The sequence below is a fragment of the Perna viridis genome, chromosome 10 (assembly GCF_037379345.1).
Source record: "Perna viridis isolate PV_CMFRI_1.1 ecotype Kerala chromosome 10, ASM3737934v1, whole genome shotgun sequence".
In the NCBI taxonomy this organism is placed as follows: domain Eukaryota; kingdom Metazoa; phylum Mollusca; class Bivalvia; order Mytilida; family Mytilidae; genus Perna; species Perna viridis.
In genome coordinates this window covers 33,390,025-33,409,529 of record NC_142454.1, presented here as the reverse complement: position 1 = coordinate 33,409,529, position 19,505 = coordinate 33,390,025, and the positions used below count along the sequence as shown (strand labels likewise).

The window sequence follows — 19,505 nt, the reverse complement described above, 5'->3', positions numbered from 1 at the left end:
AGTGTTCTATGAAACCATATTTCTCTAGCTCTGCAACTTGTCGAACCTGTTCTGCTCTTGTATTGGTGTTTTGTCTGTAGGGAGCTTGTCTCACAGGTCGTGCACCAGGGATCGAATCAATGTGATGGTTAAAATATTTTGTGCACCCAAGTTCTTTAACAGAGTCAGCAAAAACAGAGCGGTTCTTTTGCAGAAAAGAAAGTAGCTTTTGTTTCTCCTCATTTAATAGACAAGAATCTTTGAGGTGAAAATTGATGGGTATACTGTCAGTGGGTTTACTACATGAGGGTTTGATTTGTGTTTTTTTCTTTGTAGATGTTGAGGGGTCTGGAGAATGAATTTCACTCAAATTCAGAGAAGAAACCTTTGCAACAACTTTGTGGGGACAGATTTTCACAACTTTATAAGTTGGTTTAAGAATATGTAAAACAGTTTTTCCCTTTTTGACATTAACCAAACATTTTGCTACTGCTACATCTTGAAGGAAGGTTGGAGGGTTTTCTAGTGGTTTCAAGAGAACTCTAGTATCACATGTCTGTTATGACACAGACACTGGCATTGGAAGCTCTCAATGGGGAGCAATAGTGATTTTCTGTTTTGTGCGTACTAAACCAGCATTGACAGTTACTGATCCTATCACTACCTTGGGATTATCCCGTATTTCTAGGGTGGATTGAACAAAGTTTATAAAAGCCTTCTTTGTTTTCATGAAATCAATACCTAAGATTAAAGAGTGATGAAGTTTGTCTAACACATGGACTGTTTGGGCAAAAATCCCATCACCAGTCTTAGTGTTTATATTAAGTTTACCCAAGACATTGACTTGACCACCATTTGCAGTTATAACCTGCTTCATGTTGCTTTGGCTCAATTTACTGTTACTGTATTTGATTTTGTTTTAAAAAAGAAAACTTGTCACCGAAATATTAGCACCAGTATCTATAAGGGCTTTTGTTTTTGTACAACCAACAGAAATTTGAGTTGTACACCTATTAGAATCTAAAGATAGTGTTTGAATTCTATCTTTAATAATAATGTCCTTGTGCCCTACCTTAGACGGTTGCCCAAAGGCAGGCGCGAATTCCTATTGGAACCACCCATGTGACTCACGTTTGGTTTTGGGGTTCTGACAAACATAACTAAAATGTTTAAGTTTAGAACACTTATGACAAACTTTGTTGAATACGGGACATTGACTTACAAGACTTACCACAGCCAATACAGGAACCCTTGGGTATATTTGAAGCTGCAAACCTGGGATGAATCTGTTGCTCTACCCTAGAAGCTGGCATCATGTTCATCTGTCTTGGTACCTGAAATGACTGCGGCTGATACGAATTAGAATGAGATGAATGATAGGGACTATAAGTAACATTATTCTGATGTATTTTGTGTTGTGCAGGATGTTAAGATGCAGTAGTACTAAATCTTTCTGATAACTTATCTACATTGTTATTTTCTAAGGAGGCCACGGCTTTCAAGAGGTTGTGATCAACTTCTGCAGAGTTGGTTATATTTACTGTCATTTCTGCTATAACAGCTTTTGACAGTAGATCTGACATTGGTGTTGGATTTTGCGGTATCACTATTTGTTGTAACGTAGGTTTAAAGCCTTGATAAGTAAGTTTGACCAAAAAATATTCTGACACACTATTTTCTTTATTGTATGACAGTGCTCTATGAATAAAATCGTCAGCACTTTCATTTTCTTCTTGTTTTAAGTTGGTCAGTCCAACATCGTCCATTTTTTTGTTTCTGGAGTCGTTTTAAAAAGGCAGTCTTTATTTTGTTTAGACAACCTTTAGTGCTTCTGTCAAAAAGATCGAACTACTGGCCTGCCATTCCGGTTAAATAAAACGGTAATACCAAAATAGCTTACCAGTTAGGGATCTGCTGCAGAAGTATATATGCAGTAAAAGTACTTCACCATCTTTTTGCATCAGCAGTGCCATCAAAATTACTTAATTGCACATTTACCTTTGTTCCACCTTGGAACCCTGGAAGCGGTTGCACTTGTCCAGTTTGTGGCTGTGGTGGTCACATCATCTGTTGTCTTGGGGAATCACTTGTTGTGGGGGTATTTGATGTGGGGTCTGTTGTGGTTGTGACGGTGGCTGTTGTTCCTGTTTGACAGGATCCATTATACCACTGCCTACTTCTACGTAAACTTCTAACCGTCTTCCGGCTCTAGCCTGGTTATTTTCTGCATTCATAGGAGGTGACATTTCCTTTGATCTAAACCAATATGACATCAAGTCCTAACTCTGTAGGGATCTTTTGTTCTCCGCCAGATGTCCCAACTGAATTTTTGTATTGTGGATACTTTTTTGTATGTTGATGGGTGGTAGCTCACAATGGTAGAATTTACAGAGTTAGGCTAATTTGTAGATGATCAATTTTCGTGGTCTGCAGGAAGCTAAGCTTCTGACAAATGGTCTTTGGCAGACTGAAAATATGCAAAGGTCTGTGAATGAGATACTTTATTATGACTGGCTGTTTAGACGTCCAAATCAGGAATGGACGCTTACCACGCCAAAAGGGGCATTCACAGAATCGCACTGTTTTACAGATTTGACCAATCAATGGTCACCCTTACACTTTCTCAAAGTTGAGACAAAGAAAATAACAAAATATATGCGTTACCTTACGCTTTCATTTGCTAGGGGCAAGTTATGTTAAGCCGAAAATTGCTAAGTTACCCATCTTAGGGGTTTACACATTAGATAGTGGATTAACGTTTTTCGTGAACAAACAAATGTAATAAAATTGTATAATTGACATTTCCCAATAAGTAATGGGGTAAACTGACTCTCTGTTGAACACCTGCAATTAATCCATCCTTGTTTACAAATTATGTAGCCATAAGCAAATATTCAAGGATAAGTGATAAATTAAAATGTGTCTTTTTGTACTGTAGTAATTACCAAGCCGTCTAAGAAAATATCTAACTAAAGTCAAATATATATTTGTTTTACAGGTAATTAACTTCTTTAACTTTTCTTTAAATTAATAAAATTTAAATAAGAATAATTTGCCGAATATTTTGAGCCTAAATATTCTATGACAAATTAATGGTTAAGAGATGTATGATAAAATTTTGAACGTTTCAATTTGTTTAGTTCGCATAATTACAGCCTAAAAGTTTGTCATTCTAATTTAATAAAACATCTTATTAAAATATCTATTTCTATAAACAATGGTATTAGTTTCTACTTAATTATTCGTTATTTGAATAAACAAATATGCAGTGACTTATTCCCGATTGCGGATCAACATTTTGTCAACATTTATCTCCCTTTGGAGCAGGTGTCTATTCGGAACGTGTAAGGTTTTCCATCCGATATCGACGATACTTTAGAAAATCTCGAAAGTCAAAAGTCAAAAGGATTTCCCGTTCTACTGACCCTGCCATAAATTTTCTTTACCCGGGATACAAATGAAAATCATCCTTATATAACCTACCAAAAAAATGAAACACCCTGTAAATTTTAGAAACACCGTTGTGTTTGTCTGCTGGGGATTCCATTTTCATTCGAGTTATCTCTTTTTTCTGCACCCGAATCCGAACATCGATTAGAGAGACTTCGAAACTATACCTGCTCTTACGGGAGGTAACTCTGCAAAAGCAGGATAAAATATGGCTGCATCCCGAGCTCCGCAAGTAGGGAATATACAAAATTACTTTAATTAAAAAAAAACAACATTGCACTAAAGAAAATTGATCATCTCTTTTATTTTAAGGGTAAAAGATATTGATAAAGTTCTTCATTATCGTTTGTTCATATTTTGTTATATAAACATTTTTATCATATTTATTGATTTCCTGTATGTTTTCTGAGATCAGTACTCCTTAAAGGGGGCTTTTAACGTCCTTATCTACTCTTACGAGTCTCGCACGGATGGATTATTTCTGAGATCACCGTCGATTTTGACCTAAAATGGTAGAGTTATAAAATTATCACTCACGTGACCGGAAGTGGCTAGCATGTTAAATTATCACATTTTTATTATGAGCAAACATATTTTAATTTCAAGTATTCATATTAATGAATTGTTGTACCTTTATGGCAACCCGTCCTCCGGTGTTTAATTTATTTAGGATATAGAGCGATTCCTATAATACGCTTAACTGGTATATTTGTAGTTTCAGAAGCCAGACAAAATCACTGCTCATTGAAGGCCAATAGACGGAGCTATAATAGTTGTTGATTTTTTTTCACTGTTTGGTAGTTTTGTCTCTTTGACGCATTACCTATTTCCACTTTTTGCTCTAATTTCTCTTAATATGTAGAAGTTTTCCAATGTCTGGAGTTAAATTTCAGTTAACCTGAATTAAGTTTTTCAGTCCGTTTTTACTCGTGTGTCACAAAAGCAAACGTTTAATTCATTAAAGAGAGCTGAGTACACATAGAATGACTTAGAATGCAGAGACATGCTTTCCGGACATAATTTCTTATGAATAAAACTGAAATGCATCTCAGTGATCTCAAGTGAAAAATATGCATATAATAATTTGATCAAGTTTGTGCCATGAATTACTGGTTATGACAGTTCTAAAAGTTCACGTCAAATTTTATTGGTTAATTGTTTTTTATCATGTCCTAGATTTTTGACAATTTATTTTGGGATCGCAGTATGTAGATTTCCAAGTAATAATGAATCTTTTAGAAAAAAATCAAAATATTTCAATTATCGCAGGGAAAACAAAAGTATGCAACACATCAGTTATCACAAGAGTGACTCTAACCGACAACAAATTGTCACTTTAGTGTTCGTTCCAAGAAAATCTTTCGAGGAATTTGCCAGTAGCAAGGAGATATAATAAAAGTAAATGCATAATTTACTAGTACATGTATTCTTGTTCATTGACTTGTATTATGGTATCAATCAATCAATCAATCAATCAATCAATCAGTCAGTCAGTCAGTCAATCGTTTTTTTTAAGAAAAAATAAGTAAGTAAACATATAGCTGAAGTAACGACCACAATGACACTACTTTTTATTGAAAAAATTATATTTATCCATCACGCAATCAAATCGCATGTCCAGTCATTAGGCAGATCGAATTTACTTTTTATACACCTAATCAAACCATGGATTCGGAGACAATTTGTTTCTACATTATGTTTTGAATATTGATCTTGATTAATTCGCTAATTGTTTTGGCAGCAAAATTCACATCGAATGTACAGCTGATTGATTTTTTTTGTTTGTTTATTTTTATTTTGAATGTTGATGGAAATAACGTTATGATCTCATAGTGTTATTACATATTCAGCTTCAAATCATTAGAAGACTGAAGTTTGACCTGGTGCACAATATGCTTCCCCATTTACAGCGAAAAGAAGCATAATTGAATCTATAACCCCGGCTTCTACAACTTGGAATGAATAACTACATATGGTTTAATTCCAATCTATAAATAGCATGGGAGTAGAACGAAAAGCAATTTTTGAGACGGGAGGACAGACGTGAAAAATGTTTCCCACGAAAATTGTGAACACATAGGATTATCACAATTTGATATATTAATAGTGTATATTGTATTTTCGTCTTTTCACCTTTAAAGTAAATTTTCGTTTCCCTCTTTTCTCTCATTAAATATTTAAATAACCATTTCTAGAGTTCGGAAAATTAAATTAAATAAAGTCTCATTTGACAAATGCACAATAGTACACCGAGATGAACTAAATTTAGTGAACTCACTTAATTACTTCATGCATGTCGTGCCGGAAAATAGTGTTTACTTTTAAAGTGGCTTGCTTTTCATTGGACACAAGAAAAACCCACCAGTTAGGTAACATTTACAATATACATGCAAATAAATTTGTAAACGAGAAAATTGAAGTTCAGTAAGTAGGAAACGATTGTGACCTGTGCTAGTTTTTTCATAAATGATTTTTGTAGACCTTGATATCACATGTTTCTAAATTAAATTTTCGTTTAAGAATTAAATTCGCCTGCAGACATGATACACAATGAACCTTTAGCACTTGTTTTTTTTTTTATCATAACAAGGGAATACGTTTGAATTGGCTTGCAAAGTTTCGTATTTCTGATTCATACTTTTACTCTATAAAACTACATTTCCCAAACGTCTGAGGTAACATTCCCTACTCGTATTTAAGTTCTAGTGCGTTGATAATGCAGAGCACACAAACGAGACATGACGTCATGGTCGGATCGCAAGTTTTAATTTAACTTGCAATATTAGTTTTTGTGTATTTGGAAAATCTGCTTGATTTCATTGAATTACAATAATGTTGTTTATTAACTTAGTAGACTCAAGAAAGAGCCTTGAACAAAAGAAAATGTCAGAGTAATCATATCATGACTAATTTCTTTTGGTCTGATTAAGTTTTACATTTTCTTATAAAGAATAATTAGGTTCAGGTCACGCTACTACAAGGGCGATATTTGCATTTTGAGAACACTTATTTGACAACCCTGTTGTAAACACTCGTAACGCCGTTGTTTATGCATCCCACTATACAATGAAATGGTTCTACCTCAAACCTCCATCATGTTAAAAGCATCGCGAATATCATTCTGTACGCCTCATAATGAAAGCATCTATTCAATAATTAACCGTGACCAATGCAACTTTTCTCAAGGACAAGTGTTAAAATTTAGCACTTTTCATCATAAAAATCACATATAAAGGAGTTAATCAAGATACATGTATATATGTTTCAAACAAAATAGTCCAAGAGAGTAGGGGAAATGTGAAGTTAAAAAAATTTCAACTATTTCAAATTGTAAAGTAGTCTGAAATCATTGTGGCTGCAATTTTAAAGTTAATTTTACAGATCATTTAATTGCAAAACAGGACTTTTCATCGACAGCACAAATTTACAATCTATGTGGAACTGACTGCTGCTGAAAAATAATCTACCTCGATATTAAAACCAAGCCCATGCCCATGAGAAGAAAATGGTCAATGCCTCAGCGTCTTCTGTATTCTTTGTACGTAGAAAGACATGCCTTGTTGCTTAAGCGAGGCTCAGCAATCATTTTATTTTTATTGGGGGAAAAGATGAAATTATTTATTCTTATGTATTTCGAGAAAAATATATGTCCTGCTTTTTTTCTTTTGATCCATCCATCTTTTTATTTTTTCAAGAAATCAATCATGTTTTTTTTGTTTCAAATTTCATCCTAGTCACTCCCACCCTCTATGTGTATTAGCAGGAATACACTGGGTTCAATATTCGGGAACAACAGCCAGTGGTTTGGTTGAGTATTACATAAATGAATTGCATCTTGTCAGTGACACGAAATAAATTGTCCTTTTCAAACATTGTAATATATAATTTGAAGCTGCAGCTTTATTGAAAGAGCTTTAAATGACAAAATGACATTGCCAAAATTAAGAAATAGTGTGTATAGCCGGCTTAACCCAATACATATATCTACTTCTGCACCCTATCACCTTACACATATTTTAAATTAAGTCTTTCTAGTCTACTGGACAAATGCCGTGAACTGTATCGCTGGTAATTTTACAAATAGCTGATACAATTGTTTGAACAAGCACGAATAGATGGAATCTCTAAGGCAAAATTATTTCCGAAGACTTATAGAGCTGAAAGATGAAATCGTGCAGGAAGCGAATTACATGAGATATCTTTGTGGAAATCGTTGTTCGGAACTTATACAAATATCGTAAACGAAATCGCGTTTATCCTATTAGATTTAATTGAATTCATTTTGAATAGAGTTTCAATACTTCAGTACTAAAAACACACATTTTTGATGATGGCCTTTGAAATAGGTTGACAAACCACCTTCATGGACTACCACGGACATAAAACCATGGTTATTTATGAAGGTCTTTGTATTTTGTTTTATATGTTCTTTACACTTGCCTTCACATTCATTTCCCCTTCTTTGCAAACCCTATACAACATAACATCTTACAAAAGAAAAGATCAAAATGGATGTTTCTTTTTTTTTTCAGTGTGAAACCAGTTTTGGACAAATATGAGTCTGCTTTACTTATGCTGCTTGGCTTTGGAGGATTTTCTATACTCCTCGCCCTTTTCCACAATGCCGTCCGGAAGTACATATTTCATGACGAGCATAACCTAGACACGACATTTGATGCTGGTGGGAATGTAAGTCTCAGTTTGACGGCAGTAACAGTGGCATCGCAGCTGTTCTGGCCCGGTGATATTCTACACAGCGCAACCCTCACAACGAAGGTAATACATAGACTAGCAAGTCATTGATAGAAAGTTTACATTATTTGTACCTCCAATACTGCAGTGGTGGATCCAGATGGGGGTGTAGGCGTTTGGCACCTCCTTTTTATTAAAAAATTATCATATGTGTAAACTTGACAAAAAATGGCAAATACGTATGATAAGTATGGATTGGACACATATTCCTTGTACAGTTGCTCTAAACTATTTACTATAAACGCAAAGTAAAAAAAGAAAAATTTTGTAGTCGAGTATATTATAAGAAAATACATCTTCGAAAATTTTTGCATTATTAAGTTAACTTAATTCCGAATACTTTAAAGTAATGATATGCTCGTGCGATATGGTTCGTTTGAGTATATTCTGAAATGTTGAAACGTCGTTTACAGAAAAGATATGATTGTTTTCTAAAATTTAGCCCATCTTATGTGGAATATTTCTTTTTAATCTACAGTTTGTAACTGAATTCAACCGATTCCAACAATCAGAATTTTTACACGAAATGTTACACGCAGAATGTATTGCGATTTGAACACAGACTGTTTGCTTTCACATACAAATGATACAATTATTAATGCCCATTTTTATCAAATGAACGACTTGCCTTATCGTTTTTTAGACGACTTTTTTCAACAATACCATCACATATTTTATTTCAAGTGGCAATTGCTTTAAACTCATTGTCTGTAATTTTCTATTCAGTCGGTCTTGTGTAAGGAATTCTCAGTCAATAAATTTCAAGAATTCTTTAAATTAAGCTAGTGTTGAACCGGACACATATTACATTTGCCTCGTGCCCAGTATATCTGAGTGATGCATTCGTTAACAACGAACCATACATTGTTTTAAAATTGCCGCTTCTCACATTTCTTGCATGGGATATTATGTATTTTTAATCACTGAAAGCACAAAAACTAGACTTCTGTCTTGGCTGATTCCTTAAGATCATGCCTGTGGATTTCTAGTATAGCGAGGATACTGCCAAATAAGCTTCTAAGTTAGGGATATGTTCAGTCTTTGCTGGTGTCATCAATATGGAATTCACGATTTAATTGACCTATAAGAAGTCCTTACATCACATACGGACAAGCATATATTTATTTTGATTTCACGTCAACTATCGAATTAAACATTAATCGGAGTTTACTCATTTGCAATATACCACCGGTCAAGCAGCACCTATCTAGAGCACCTGATATAACTCCCGTTTTTTTGTGGGACTGGGCAGGGTACAGCTATACGTATGAATTAACGAATAAATGTTTTTTTCTAAAGCCACACTAAGATCCGACTGTTTACATGTATACTATTATAGTACTTGTATTTCTAAATTTTTAATCAACAAATAAAGGCTCTTTTTATCGGCAAAAAACTGAAACATGAAACAGACATAAAAATCCAAGATCATGGCCATAAGGTTAAAAGGGAAACATAGACGATCTACAATGTAGATAACAGAGACAAATACAATTTCATATTAAAACTGAAGATAAGGAAACAAGACATCCTACAAAGTTAATACACTTGCAACACGAACTGGTATGAGGGTTTCATCGTCGTTCATTGAAGACCCATGGGTGGCCTCGAGCAGACATTTTTCACCCTAGAGGGGTTGTTGTCTCTTTGGCATACTCACCATATCCATTCTCCATATATATGCCCAAATGTTTTGGTTAATTAATCAGGATCAGCATCTGAAAGAATTCGATTCATATAAGAAACCAAATCGTTCTAGACGGTATAGGACAGAGCGTAAAATTTTGCAGCTGTAGAGGCGGACCCAGACACTTTGAAAAGGAGGGCTACCTCAGAGGACATCATTTGCCATTTTTTTTGGTCAATTTTAAACACGAGAATGACAAAGTTTCCAATAAAAGAGGGGTTGCCCTCCTCTCGATCCGCCACTGGACTGTTAATTTAGGTCGAGCTTCTTTGGACCATTTAAAATCTTGACTTGTGAATTTCACTGTTGAATATTTTTTAAATTAAATCATATTTTTCTTGGTTCGATTAACATCTGTGGACTAACATCAAAACCTCGTAATGCAAAACGTCAGATGACGTATGTTTTCATGTTTGATGAAATAATGAACATTATACAGTCAGATTAGCCCATGAGTAAAGTAGGATTTTACTATATTTTTAATATAGAGGTTTGAGAGATATCATTAAGTGATACCTATCTTCAAACTACTTACTATACAAAACCCTTTATTTGAATTATCCCCTTTCAAAGAATTGACAAAAAGATATCTATTTCTTGCCCCATGAACATAATTATAAACCTGCCTATGTTTAATCAAGAGCATTTACATACGGATGGGTTTTACTCACAGGGTGATTTTATATAACTCTATATAAAACTTTATTTGCGGAAATGGTGTAGAATGTTAACTTTATACTAGATTTTTCAATTGTCATTGCATTGTCCTTGCATATTTAATTACAAAGTTACGATATTTAGTGATCAACCATCTTGTTTCCGGTTAGTTAGAAGACCTACTCAATAAAGTCAATGACATCGAAGTGGTTTTTCTTTCACATTCTTTTCTAAGTCTTCATAATGAATATGGCACTATCTGTCAATGCACCCAAGGAGTTATATATTGCACTGAATCAATAAACAAAATTGATCATTTGTCACAGTCAAGGGCCTTAATTAGAATGTTGGTTAAATAATACTTAAAATGATTGGTTAGTAGAATTCCTGATTGGTAACCGCGACCTTATGGTTGATCTTCAACTCTAAGCAGACGCCTAGTAATTTGGCGGTAATTGGTACCTCACCTAATAAGCTTATCGACGAGAAACAATATCTATAGTGAAGACATTCTAAACAATTCAATTAGGAAGGTTTGGCCCTGATAGAAATAAAAACATATAAATATTCTCCTTATGGAAGGGTAGATAATACTCGAAGAGGGTTTAAGTCATTCAGATTTTTCTTTCACTCATCTTAATGTCAAAACAATTCAAGATTGATGTCACTTCTGGTAAAAATGTGTCAGAAGTAGTAAGAATGATTGACAGGAAATCTACATATTTAATTGTTTATAGTTTCTACGTTACCCTAATAGTGGATAAATTGTTTTGTCTGTGTTTAAAGTGTAATAAGTTCTACTTCCACTTTTGAAATTAGATAGGTTAAACTAATCACTTAAAAAAGTAAACACTACATTTTTAACACGTTTTTCCCAGTCATAAAACGTCACAGTAAACTACTGTTATGAGTACTTTTAATATATATATATATTTTCAATGAGTGCCACTGCGCGAGGATTGAGCAGTTTGTTTCGTATACCATTTAACATGACGTTCAACTGTTAGAAGAAAGTTGAGAAAGTTGAACAGCTTACAGTTGAGTAATACTGTCCGGTTGTACATTTGCTTTTAGTTTTACGTTTACAGGTTTCGTTGAATCGGAACATTTTGCAGGAAAAAGGTTCATTGTTAAAAAAATTATCTTTTCGATTCATGTTTATAACCGCAATTTGCAAATATTTAACTTAGATTCTTCATACTTTGTAAAACACTTTAATAAATCATCTTCCAAATATGCCGTAGATGATGTCAAAATGTTGGAATTTTTTATTGCCAACATATTTTCTTCAGTGTGGTGGACGCGTTTTTCAACAGACGGCCGACATTCCAGTAGGAACAAATTGTGCTCTGCCACTCCCTGACATATTCCTTATCTCTTATGAGGCTAACTTTATAGCTGATCTGAGAAGAAAGGTCGAGTAGCCAGATCCTTTGTTCTCGGTTTCCGCTAAATAGATGACGTATTGTCTCTGAACAATCCTAGTTTCTGGGATTTTATACATCGCATCTACCCCAAAGATCAGAGATAAATGACACTACAGACAAAATGAAATGAGTCTTGCATCTTGATCCACACTTAGAGATCCTTTCATCCTTGGAAACATCCCTCAGCCTATGTGTATGGATTTTTCATATCACAACTCATACGTTATGACAGAGCTTGCCGTAACTACGCGGGCTTTTTGTACCGTGCTAGACTTCTTACAATTAGGCCTATGGAACAAGGTTATGTTGTAACATGATTGAAGTCATATCAACATAAGATTAATGGTCATCATAATGAACTCGTGGATCGTTATGGTGTATCCATCTGCACCATGAGAACCGATTTGTTCAGCGTGTAATAGTTTTCGTTTCCTCTTTCGTCTGTCCTGGACGTGACTTTTAATGAGCAACTCGGCAGGTGTTTATAGAAAAGCAGAGGACGCTTACCCTTCCGGTGCACCTGGTCCATGCTCCTAGTTTTTAGCGGAGTACGGCTTGCCCATTTACTTTCGTTTCTTTGAACGTGTAATTTTGGTTATTTCATGTTCTTTGTTGTGCGTGTTTATTTTTCTGTCTAGTTTGGAACATATTCGTTTGATTTCCGCTCGAATTTTGGTTCACTTGGTTACTCTTTAACACACTTCTGTGCCATTTTCTATTGTGAGTCAGCCACACCACAATGAAACGCTTATAATTTATATATCCAAGAAATCACGTTATAACAACTAGTAAAACTCACTTCATGCCGACGTATTTGATTTATTTGCATAACCACAGAAGATACGATGCAATTAAAGTAATTCTTTTCTTTGTAGAACAGATTAATGTTTGTTTTTCAGAATGGAATCGCAGGACCATTCTGGTATGCTGTTGGGATAATGATCAACATCTTCATTTTTCCAATATTCTCGGTGCAGTTTAAAACTCGTGCACCAGGTGCAAAAACATATCTTCAGGTAAAGTAAACATTTGAATTGTCTTTGAGAAGGAAACTTATTGCTTATTCTCTTGGTCATAACATTTGAAATAAAGTCATGCGACTTTTTCTAAATTAGGATAAAGTAACCCCAGACACGACACCCTAAGAAAATGGAAAAAAATGTTGATACCACGAATTTAAAGTATCAATTACAGTAATTATTATGATATCATTACATTTTAAAAAGAGATCTTTAGCAGTAAATTAACAAGTTTATAGCAATACTTCTCTTTTCAGCTCACCTGGCCATAGGCCATGCAAGCTATTGCCATCACATGGCGTCCGTGGTCGTTGTCCGTCGTCCTTAACAATTTTCCAAAACTCTTCTCCTCTGAAATTACAAGAGCAATCAGCACTTAACTTGATATAAATGATTCATAGGGTATTCTGATATGTGGATTTTTTTATGCTCGAAAAACATGGCCACCGTAAATTTAAAATAAGGATCAGACAGAAGTCTTTCGCATATACCTCGAAATTCGTCATGTGTAGCCGAATTCTTTCAATTTTCGAAATGATCCTCATTATTAGACCTACAAAAGTCTGCATTGCGTCAAAATTGTCAAATGACTCCTTTTTAGAGTTATTGCGCAGGAAAGGTGAAAAACTGTGTTTGTCTTTATAGTTTTCAGCCAATATCTTGAGAACTACAACAGACAGAAAGAAACTGTCGATTGCTGAAATGATCCTTATGATAAGGCCTACGACAATGTGTGGAGATCAGAGTTGTCGGACGACTCTTTATTTGAGTTATTGCCCTTGAAAAGCGAAAAATGATGTTTTTAGCAGTTTTCAGCCAATATCTTGAAAACTATAATAGATGATAAGAAACTTTCAATTGATGAAATGATCCTCATGATAAGTCTTACCATAGTTTTCTTTGAGTTAAAATTGTCGGACAACTCCTTATTAGAGTTATTGCCCTTGAAAGGCAACAATATTAAGCAGGTGAGCAATTCACGCTCCTGGGAGCCCCTTATTTATATGAAAATCACATTTAAGTGTAACGTATTTAAATAAGCCCGAACTATTAATTCTTATTCAAAGTTAACACATAATAGATTTTTTTCTTTTTTGGTGTAAAACACTAGCGTTTACACTATACTTGTTTTTACACGACATTACCAAGATACGTTTTGAGCACAACTTAAGCTAAAACGTTTCCAAAAACGTATTTTCAATGTGTTTTCGGAACGCCTTTTCGCTTTCAAAACACTTTTGTATCTTTTTCATCGCATACTGACATTATACTAGAATTCGACATGATTCATTATGGCATTAAAACTGTTATCCTTACAAGTGCAATAAAGCCATGGGTTACATTGATTTAAAACGAAGTCGATGCGAGGACATTGTTGACGTAACGTATACTTCAACACTTTTGTCAATACATTCCAAAAAAAAAGAAAAAAATAGCTAGGACTACTTGACATCATATAGCTGTTTTATGTAACTCAGAACTATGCTATTATATATGAAAATCAGTAAATCATAAAATGTACGAAGTATGATGTCGACATTTGAAGCTGTGACCACCGAGCATGGAAGTGACAAGCTGTAGTCAATACGCGTGTTTGCATTAGATAGTGAACATGCTGCCAAAACAATGGTATGCTTTGAAGTTGCCTTTCAGACTTTTGAACGAAGGCAACTATTCGTCGTGGTGCATATGTGTTTATTATAATAAGGTGGAAAGTATGTGAAGCTTTGCTATTGGATCGTCATGTTATTTTGGTCTGGTTTCCATTAGCGATATCATAAATCGTTCATTCAAGGATATTTCTGTTTCTGGGTATTTTTACAATTTAGAATAAACAAGTGAAGTATTTAAAGGCATATGTACGTATATTGTATAAAGTAGTCAGAGTTTATCCTTAATAACACTACAAGTCGATATGACCTTGCAAAGTAGAGGACTTTAAAAAAGAGCAGTGAGGTATTATTAAAATGACGTCATCTCGACTAATGATTACGTAAAGTCAATAACCGTGACCGTAATGAATAATATGCTTTGTTACGTTTTCAAGATATGTAACCAATTCATTTTATAAACATTAATTACTCGTTTTATTTCAGATTATTCACGCTAGGTTTGGGAAATCTGCTCACATTGTTTTTTGTGCTTTTGCACTGTTAACTAACCTGGTTATAATGATCGGGTTGCTACTTGCTGGAAAGGCAACCATCCAATCCTTGACGAAAGATGCTTCTGACGAATTTTGTCTTATTGTAATGGCAGTATTATTCGGTTCCTATTCGTTGATTGGTGGAATCGGAACAACTTTTTATGTATCATATTTCAACGCTTGTTTAGTTTTCATACTCCTTATCGTTTTTGTGATCAAAATTTTTCACAATCAAAATTCAGAATTTGAATCCATCGGCGACATTTCCACAATGTATCAGTCGATCATATGTACTGAAGGACCAGTAGAAAATGAGCAACATAGTTATTTGACGTTCCGCTCTGCTGGAGCATTTCTTTATGGTGTCATAGAAGTTTTTGTGTCGTCTGCTGTGACGTACTGTGATCAAGCTTCGTGGCAAAGCAGAATTGCCGCCAAGCCGGTGCAAGGTGTGTGGGGCTTTATTTTGGCGGGATTTATCTGGTTTTCTGTACCATCAACCATGGCAACGACAACTGGCATGGCGTATATAGCTCTGAGTGCAGAAAATGGCACACATTACCTACATTCTGGACAAATCGATGAAGGTATATTTTGGGTCCAGGTACTATTAACCTAAAAAGATATAAGAGACGTCCATTTTAAATGTGTTAGCTTTACAGACAACAGTAGCACATAACAAGTATATTCCATCGTTCAAATAATTCGTTGGCGTATAAAAATTTCCCAAAATAAAAAGGGCGTAACACACTATTCACATAGTAGTTTGTCAAAGCCGTAATACATACAATATCAAGTGGGTTTTTCCTTTTTTATAGCTACATGTCATAAATTTTATTATATATAGATTGAAATATGACTTTTTTGTATATGCATTATAAGTATTTCTATATTGGCTACCCTATGTAACATCTTCTATGGATATTAGGCAATATTAGCCTTCGTAGAGTATATATTGTACTTGCAAGCTCTTGTCAGATCAAATCGTACTCGAGATAATATTTTCCAAGATTCATGCAATTAGCCTTATCACATACATCGTCTACTTTTAGGGGTTTTGTGGATCGAAGGGATGTCTTTTAATATATATTGGAACTAAACTGTTTCAACCCCAGACATGTAAATAAAGTGTGTGTTATCACTATTATTTGCTGATAATGCAGAAAATCCGTATTTTTTACCAAATATTTGGTAAGCAATATCTAAGGAGTGTAAGAATGATAATTGGAAGAATAAGATGAAACTAATCTCCATAACAGGGAATTATAAAGCTATTTCGGTTCAAAAAGTCAACTCTTTATTAAAATCTTTAATGCTGTGGGGAATTATAACTATAGAAATAAGGGAAAGCTGACATTTCATTGCTGTAAATAAAACTGTTTTACATTTGATATGTAAGGACATGTTCGGCATGTTTTGTACTTTACTACGATAAATGTCAGTATAACCATTCAAAAGCATGAAATGAAGTTATAGCAGTATTATATTATATAATTGACTCAACTAGCGGTAGTACTCAATAAACGGGTTTATTCTGATAGCATACAGAATATATTCCTTTAAGTTTGTAAAATCCTTTAAAGTCTTTTCATTTTTAAAATAATGTTTACAAATTCTTGATAATTTAAGTGTACGACAAGGATTGACTTAACGCCTCAAATTTTATTAGCCAGGTTGTAATAAAAAGTATGCGCGATTTTGACAGGATTTTTTTGTTAAGTTCAACGAGCACTCAACCACTTTTTTTTAAATTGAGATAGACATATAAATGTACCCCTGTGATATATTTGTACTCAGATGATTTGAATTGAATAATTGAATGATTTAAACACACAAACTCTTAGCCGAATGAAAAAAAAAATCAGCTAAATTATTTCCATTACTAAAAATAGACGGAGTCAGTTGGAGATTGGTTGGTGGAGGAGAGGAATAAATAAATTATCGCCCAAGAAAGCAGATCCTTTTGTAATTTTACATATCTCAATCCACGATTGAATGAGACTTAGAGCATTATATAATCTGTAAAGTTTGACACACTCCTTGACCGGTCCACGATTAAAAATTCTTGTTATCGCATCGATTATCCATTAAAAAGAATTTGAGATAAAATAGTGTCTTTTTTGTAAAATGTGCCTGTATCGAAATCTGCTGAAGAAAATTGGAGAAAAAGTAAAGACTAACGGCTAAACACGACAAACACGATGACTTTTCATTTCACGTCGTCACTTGTAGATAGAGTACAAGATATTTTTGTTTTACTTTTAGTTTTCAGCCTCTTTTTGTTGTTTGTTGTCATATATTATTTTTCTTGACTTCCCCGTTTAAAATATTCTAACAGCTGTAGTTTCATTTGGTAGAATATTTCACCGAGACATTTTCCATCCGTGAAAATAAAAGAAAAATCGTGTGATCAAGCAAGTCTACTATTTCCCATCCTTTCTCACCCTCTTTCATGTTTAATGCTTTATGTACCTAGAGTTGTCAGTTTTCAATTAACGTTTCCACTGTATGACATCATCGATATTGCGTCACTATTCTGTTTATGGAGAAAAAAAATATATATATGAAAGTCTTCTAATAAGTTGTGTCGAAAATGTAAATTTATAAATTGTTTCGACATTAAAGAGTATAAAGTTTTTCAACATTGTTCATATAAAGGGATAACACATAGTCCGTCTGTTTTACGATATCAAATGAATATTTTGTATTCATATCGTATTAATGTCTTAAAAGGTTTATGTGACTTATTTATTTAATTGAGGAATGAAATGTCATTATCAACATCAACAACAAATTACATCCAATATAGTAATTATCATGCTCATGTACTGACGGTGATATCACTATTAGGTGTCTCGGTAATATATAATACCCCTCAAATTTGTAGATTTTTTTATGTTGATTTATATTTTATGTTAGTATGTCTTTATTTACTGGTACCAAACGTTTTTCTTACATTAAAATTCAACTCTTTTCTTTAAACGTCCATTCGTTTTTGAGCTACCAACACTCTAGTTAAATACAGTGATGCATTGAGTGCAATACAAAAGTTACATTTACTTAAACAATAACTTTAATTGACTATGAGCACACACTGCTATACTTGATGAGAAGTATTTACATTGAGTAGATTATAATCTTCAGTTTTTGAGCCCTTCAATCCTTTTATTTTGAATGACTATCACATAGACCACTTATATATAAGCAATGTTGTTTTTTTTAAATTTACGTAAGGAAAGGAGTTTACAAAATTCGAACGTGAGCTAATTTAAAAAAAAAATGAAAGAGTTGTACTTATTATTTGTGTGTTCTTTGAAGGGCATATTTTAACCTTTGACACTGAACACCCAAGTCACTCCCTGTCTAAATACAAGCATTTAAATGCAATTATTTATATGTACAAACGGGTGGGTTTCGGAAGTTCTATTTATTTTGTTTGAGTAGTAGGAGGAGTTTGAACTTGACAAATGTTTAATTTCCATATTTTTAACAAACCAAATACTTTGAAATTATTATAATTTTCTATTTTTCCATTAACTCACTGACTAATGATCAACTTTGAACGGACAAAGGACAGATACACACAGAAGCATGCCAAAGTATAAACAACTGGCTTACACAAAACTAAACATTGACAAATATCAGAAAACTGTTTTCAAGGATAATATTATAATTGTTTTAACTAATTAAGTGTTATTTTTCGCGTTAAGAAGCATGAAAATACAGTTAAATACTATGACTATTAATGATGAAATATTTATCTATGTGTTTATAAGAATTTCTGAATGTTCCATGTATATTTATTTCTTCCAAAAGTGGTGACCTTAGTGTTTCTAATAAATTTGCAGTGGAAAATTAAATTCATCACCAAAGTTATATGAACCAAACTTAAATGTATTTTTCAGGATTAGTAACACCTTTGATAGCAGAGAAAGTCCTCGGATCATCTGGAGGAATTCTGATATTAACGATGGGAGCTATGGCATTGATGTCGACCGGGTCGGGAGAGGTGATGGCAATATCGTCTATCATTGTATACGACATTTATCAAACCTACATCATGCCATTTAGGTATTCATTAATTAAAATAGATCGTTTATCATGATAAAAAACCGAAAAAACGATAGGACTTAAAATAAAACTGTTTCTCTTATTTTTCATAGTAATGGGTTAGATGGTATGTTTGTATCGTTTTTGGGTGACAGACAATAGACTACGGCGACGACAATTATATTAATTGTTTCAAAAAGTAAATGAAAACAAATTCCTAGAACTTTTTATTTTCATAAAAAAATAACATTCATCTCTATTTTATGTTTATACCGAAAAGACAGTGAATGATATTTTTTCAGAACGTTTTGCTACAAATATGTCACTTATATACTGCT

The 19,505-nt window shown here is 33.7% G+C and overlaps 1 protein-coding gene across 1 annotated transcript in view; it reads left to right on the top strand.

Moving 5' to 3' along the window:
• LOC148605493 (uncharacterized) overlaps nt 1-19,505 on the top strand; it is a 36,366-nt gene that overhangs the window by 13,353 nt on the left and 3,508 nt on the right. The window contains exons 2-5 of the mRNA XM_088549998.1: nt 7,962-8,205; nt 12,852-12,968; nt 15,068-15,704; nt 19,023-19,188. Coding sequence (XP_088406124.1) covers nt 7,962-8,205; nt 12,852-12,968; nt 15,068-15,704; nt 19,023-19,188 — 1,164 coding nt within the window. The remainder of the gene's footprint in view (nt 1-7,961; nt 8,206-12,851; nt 12,969-15,067; nt 15,705-19,022; nt 19,189-19,505) is intronic.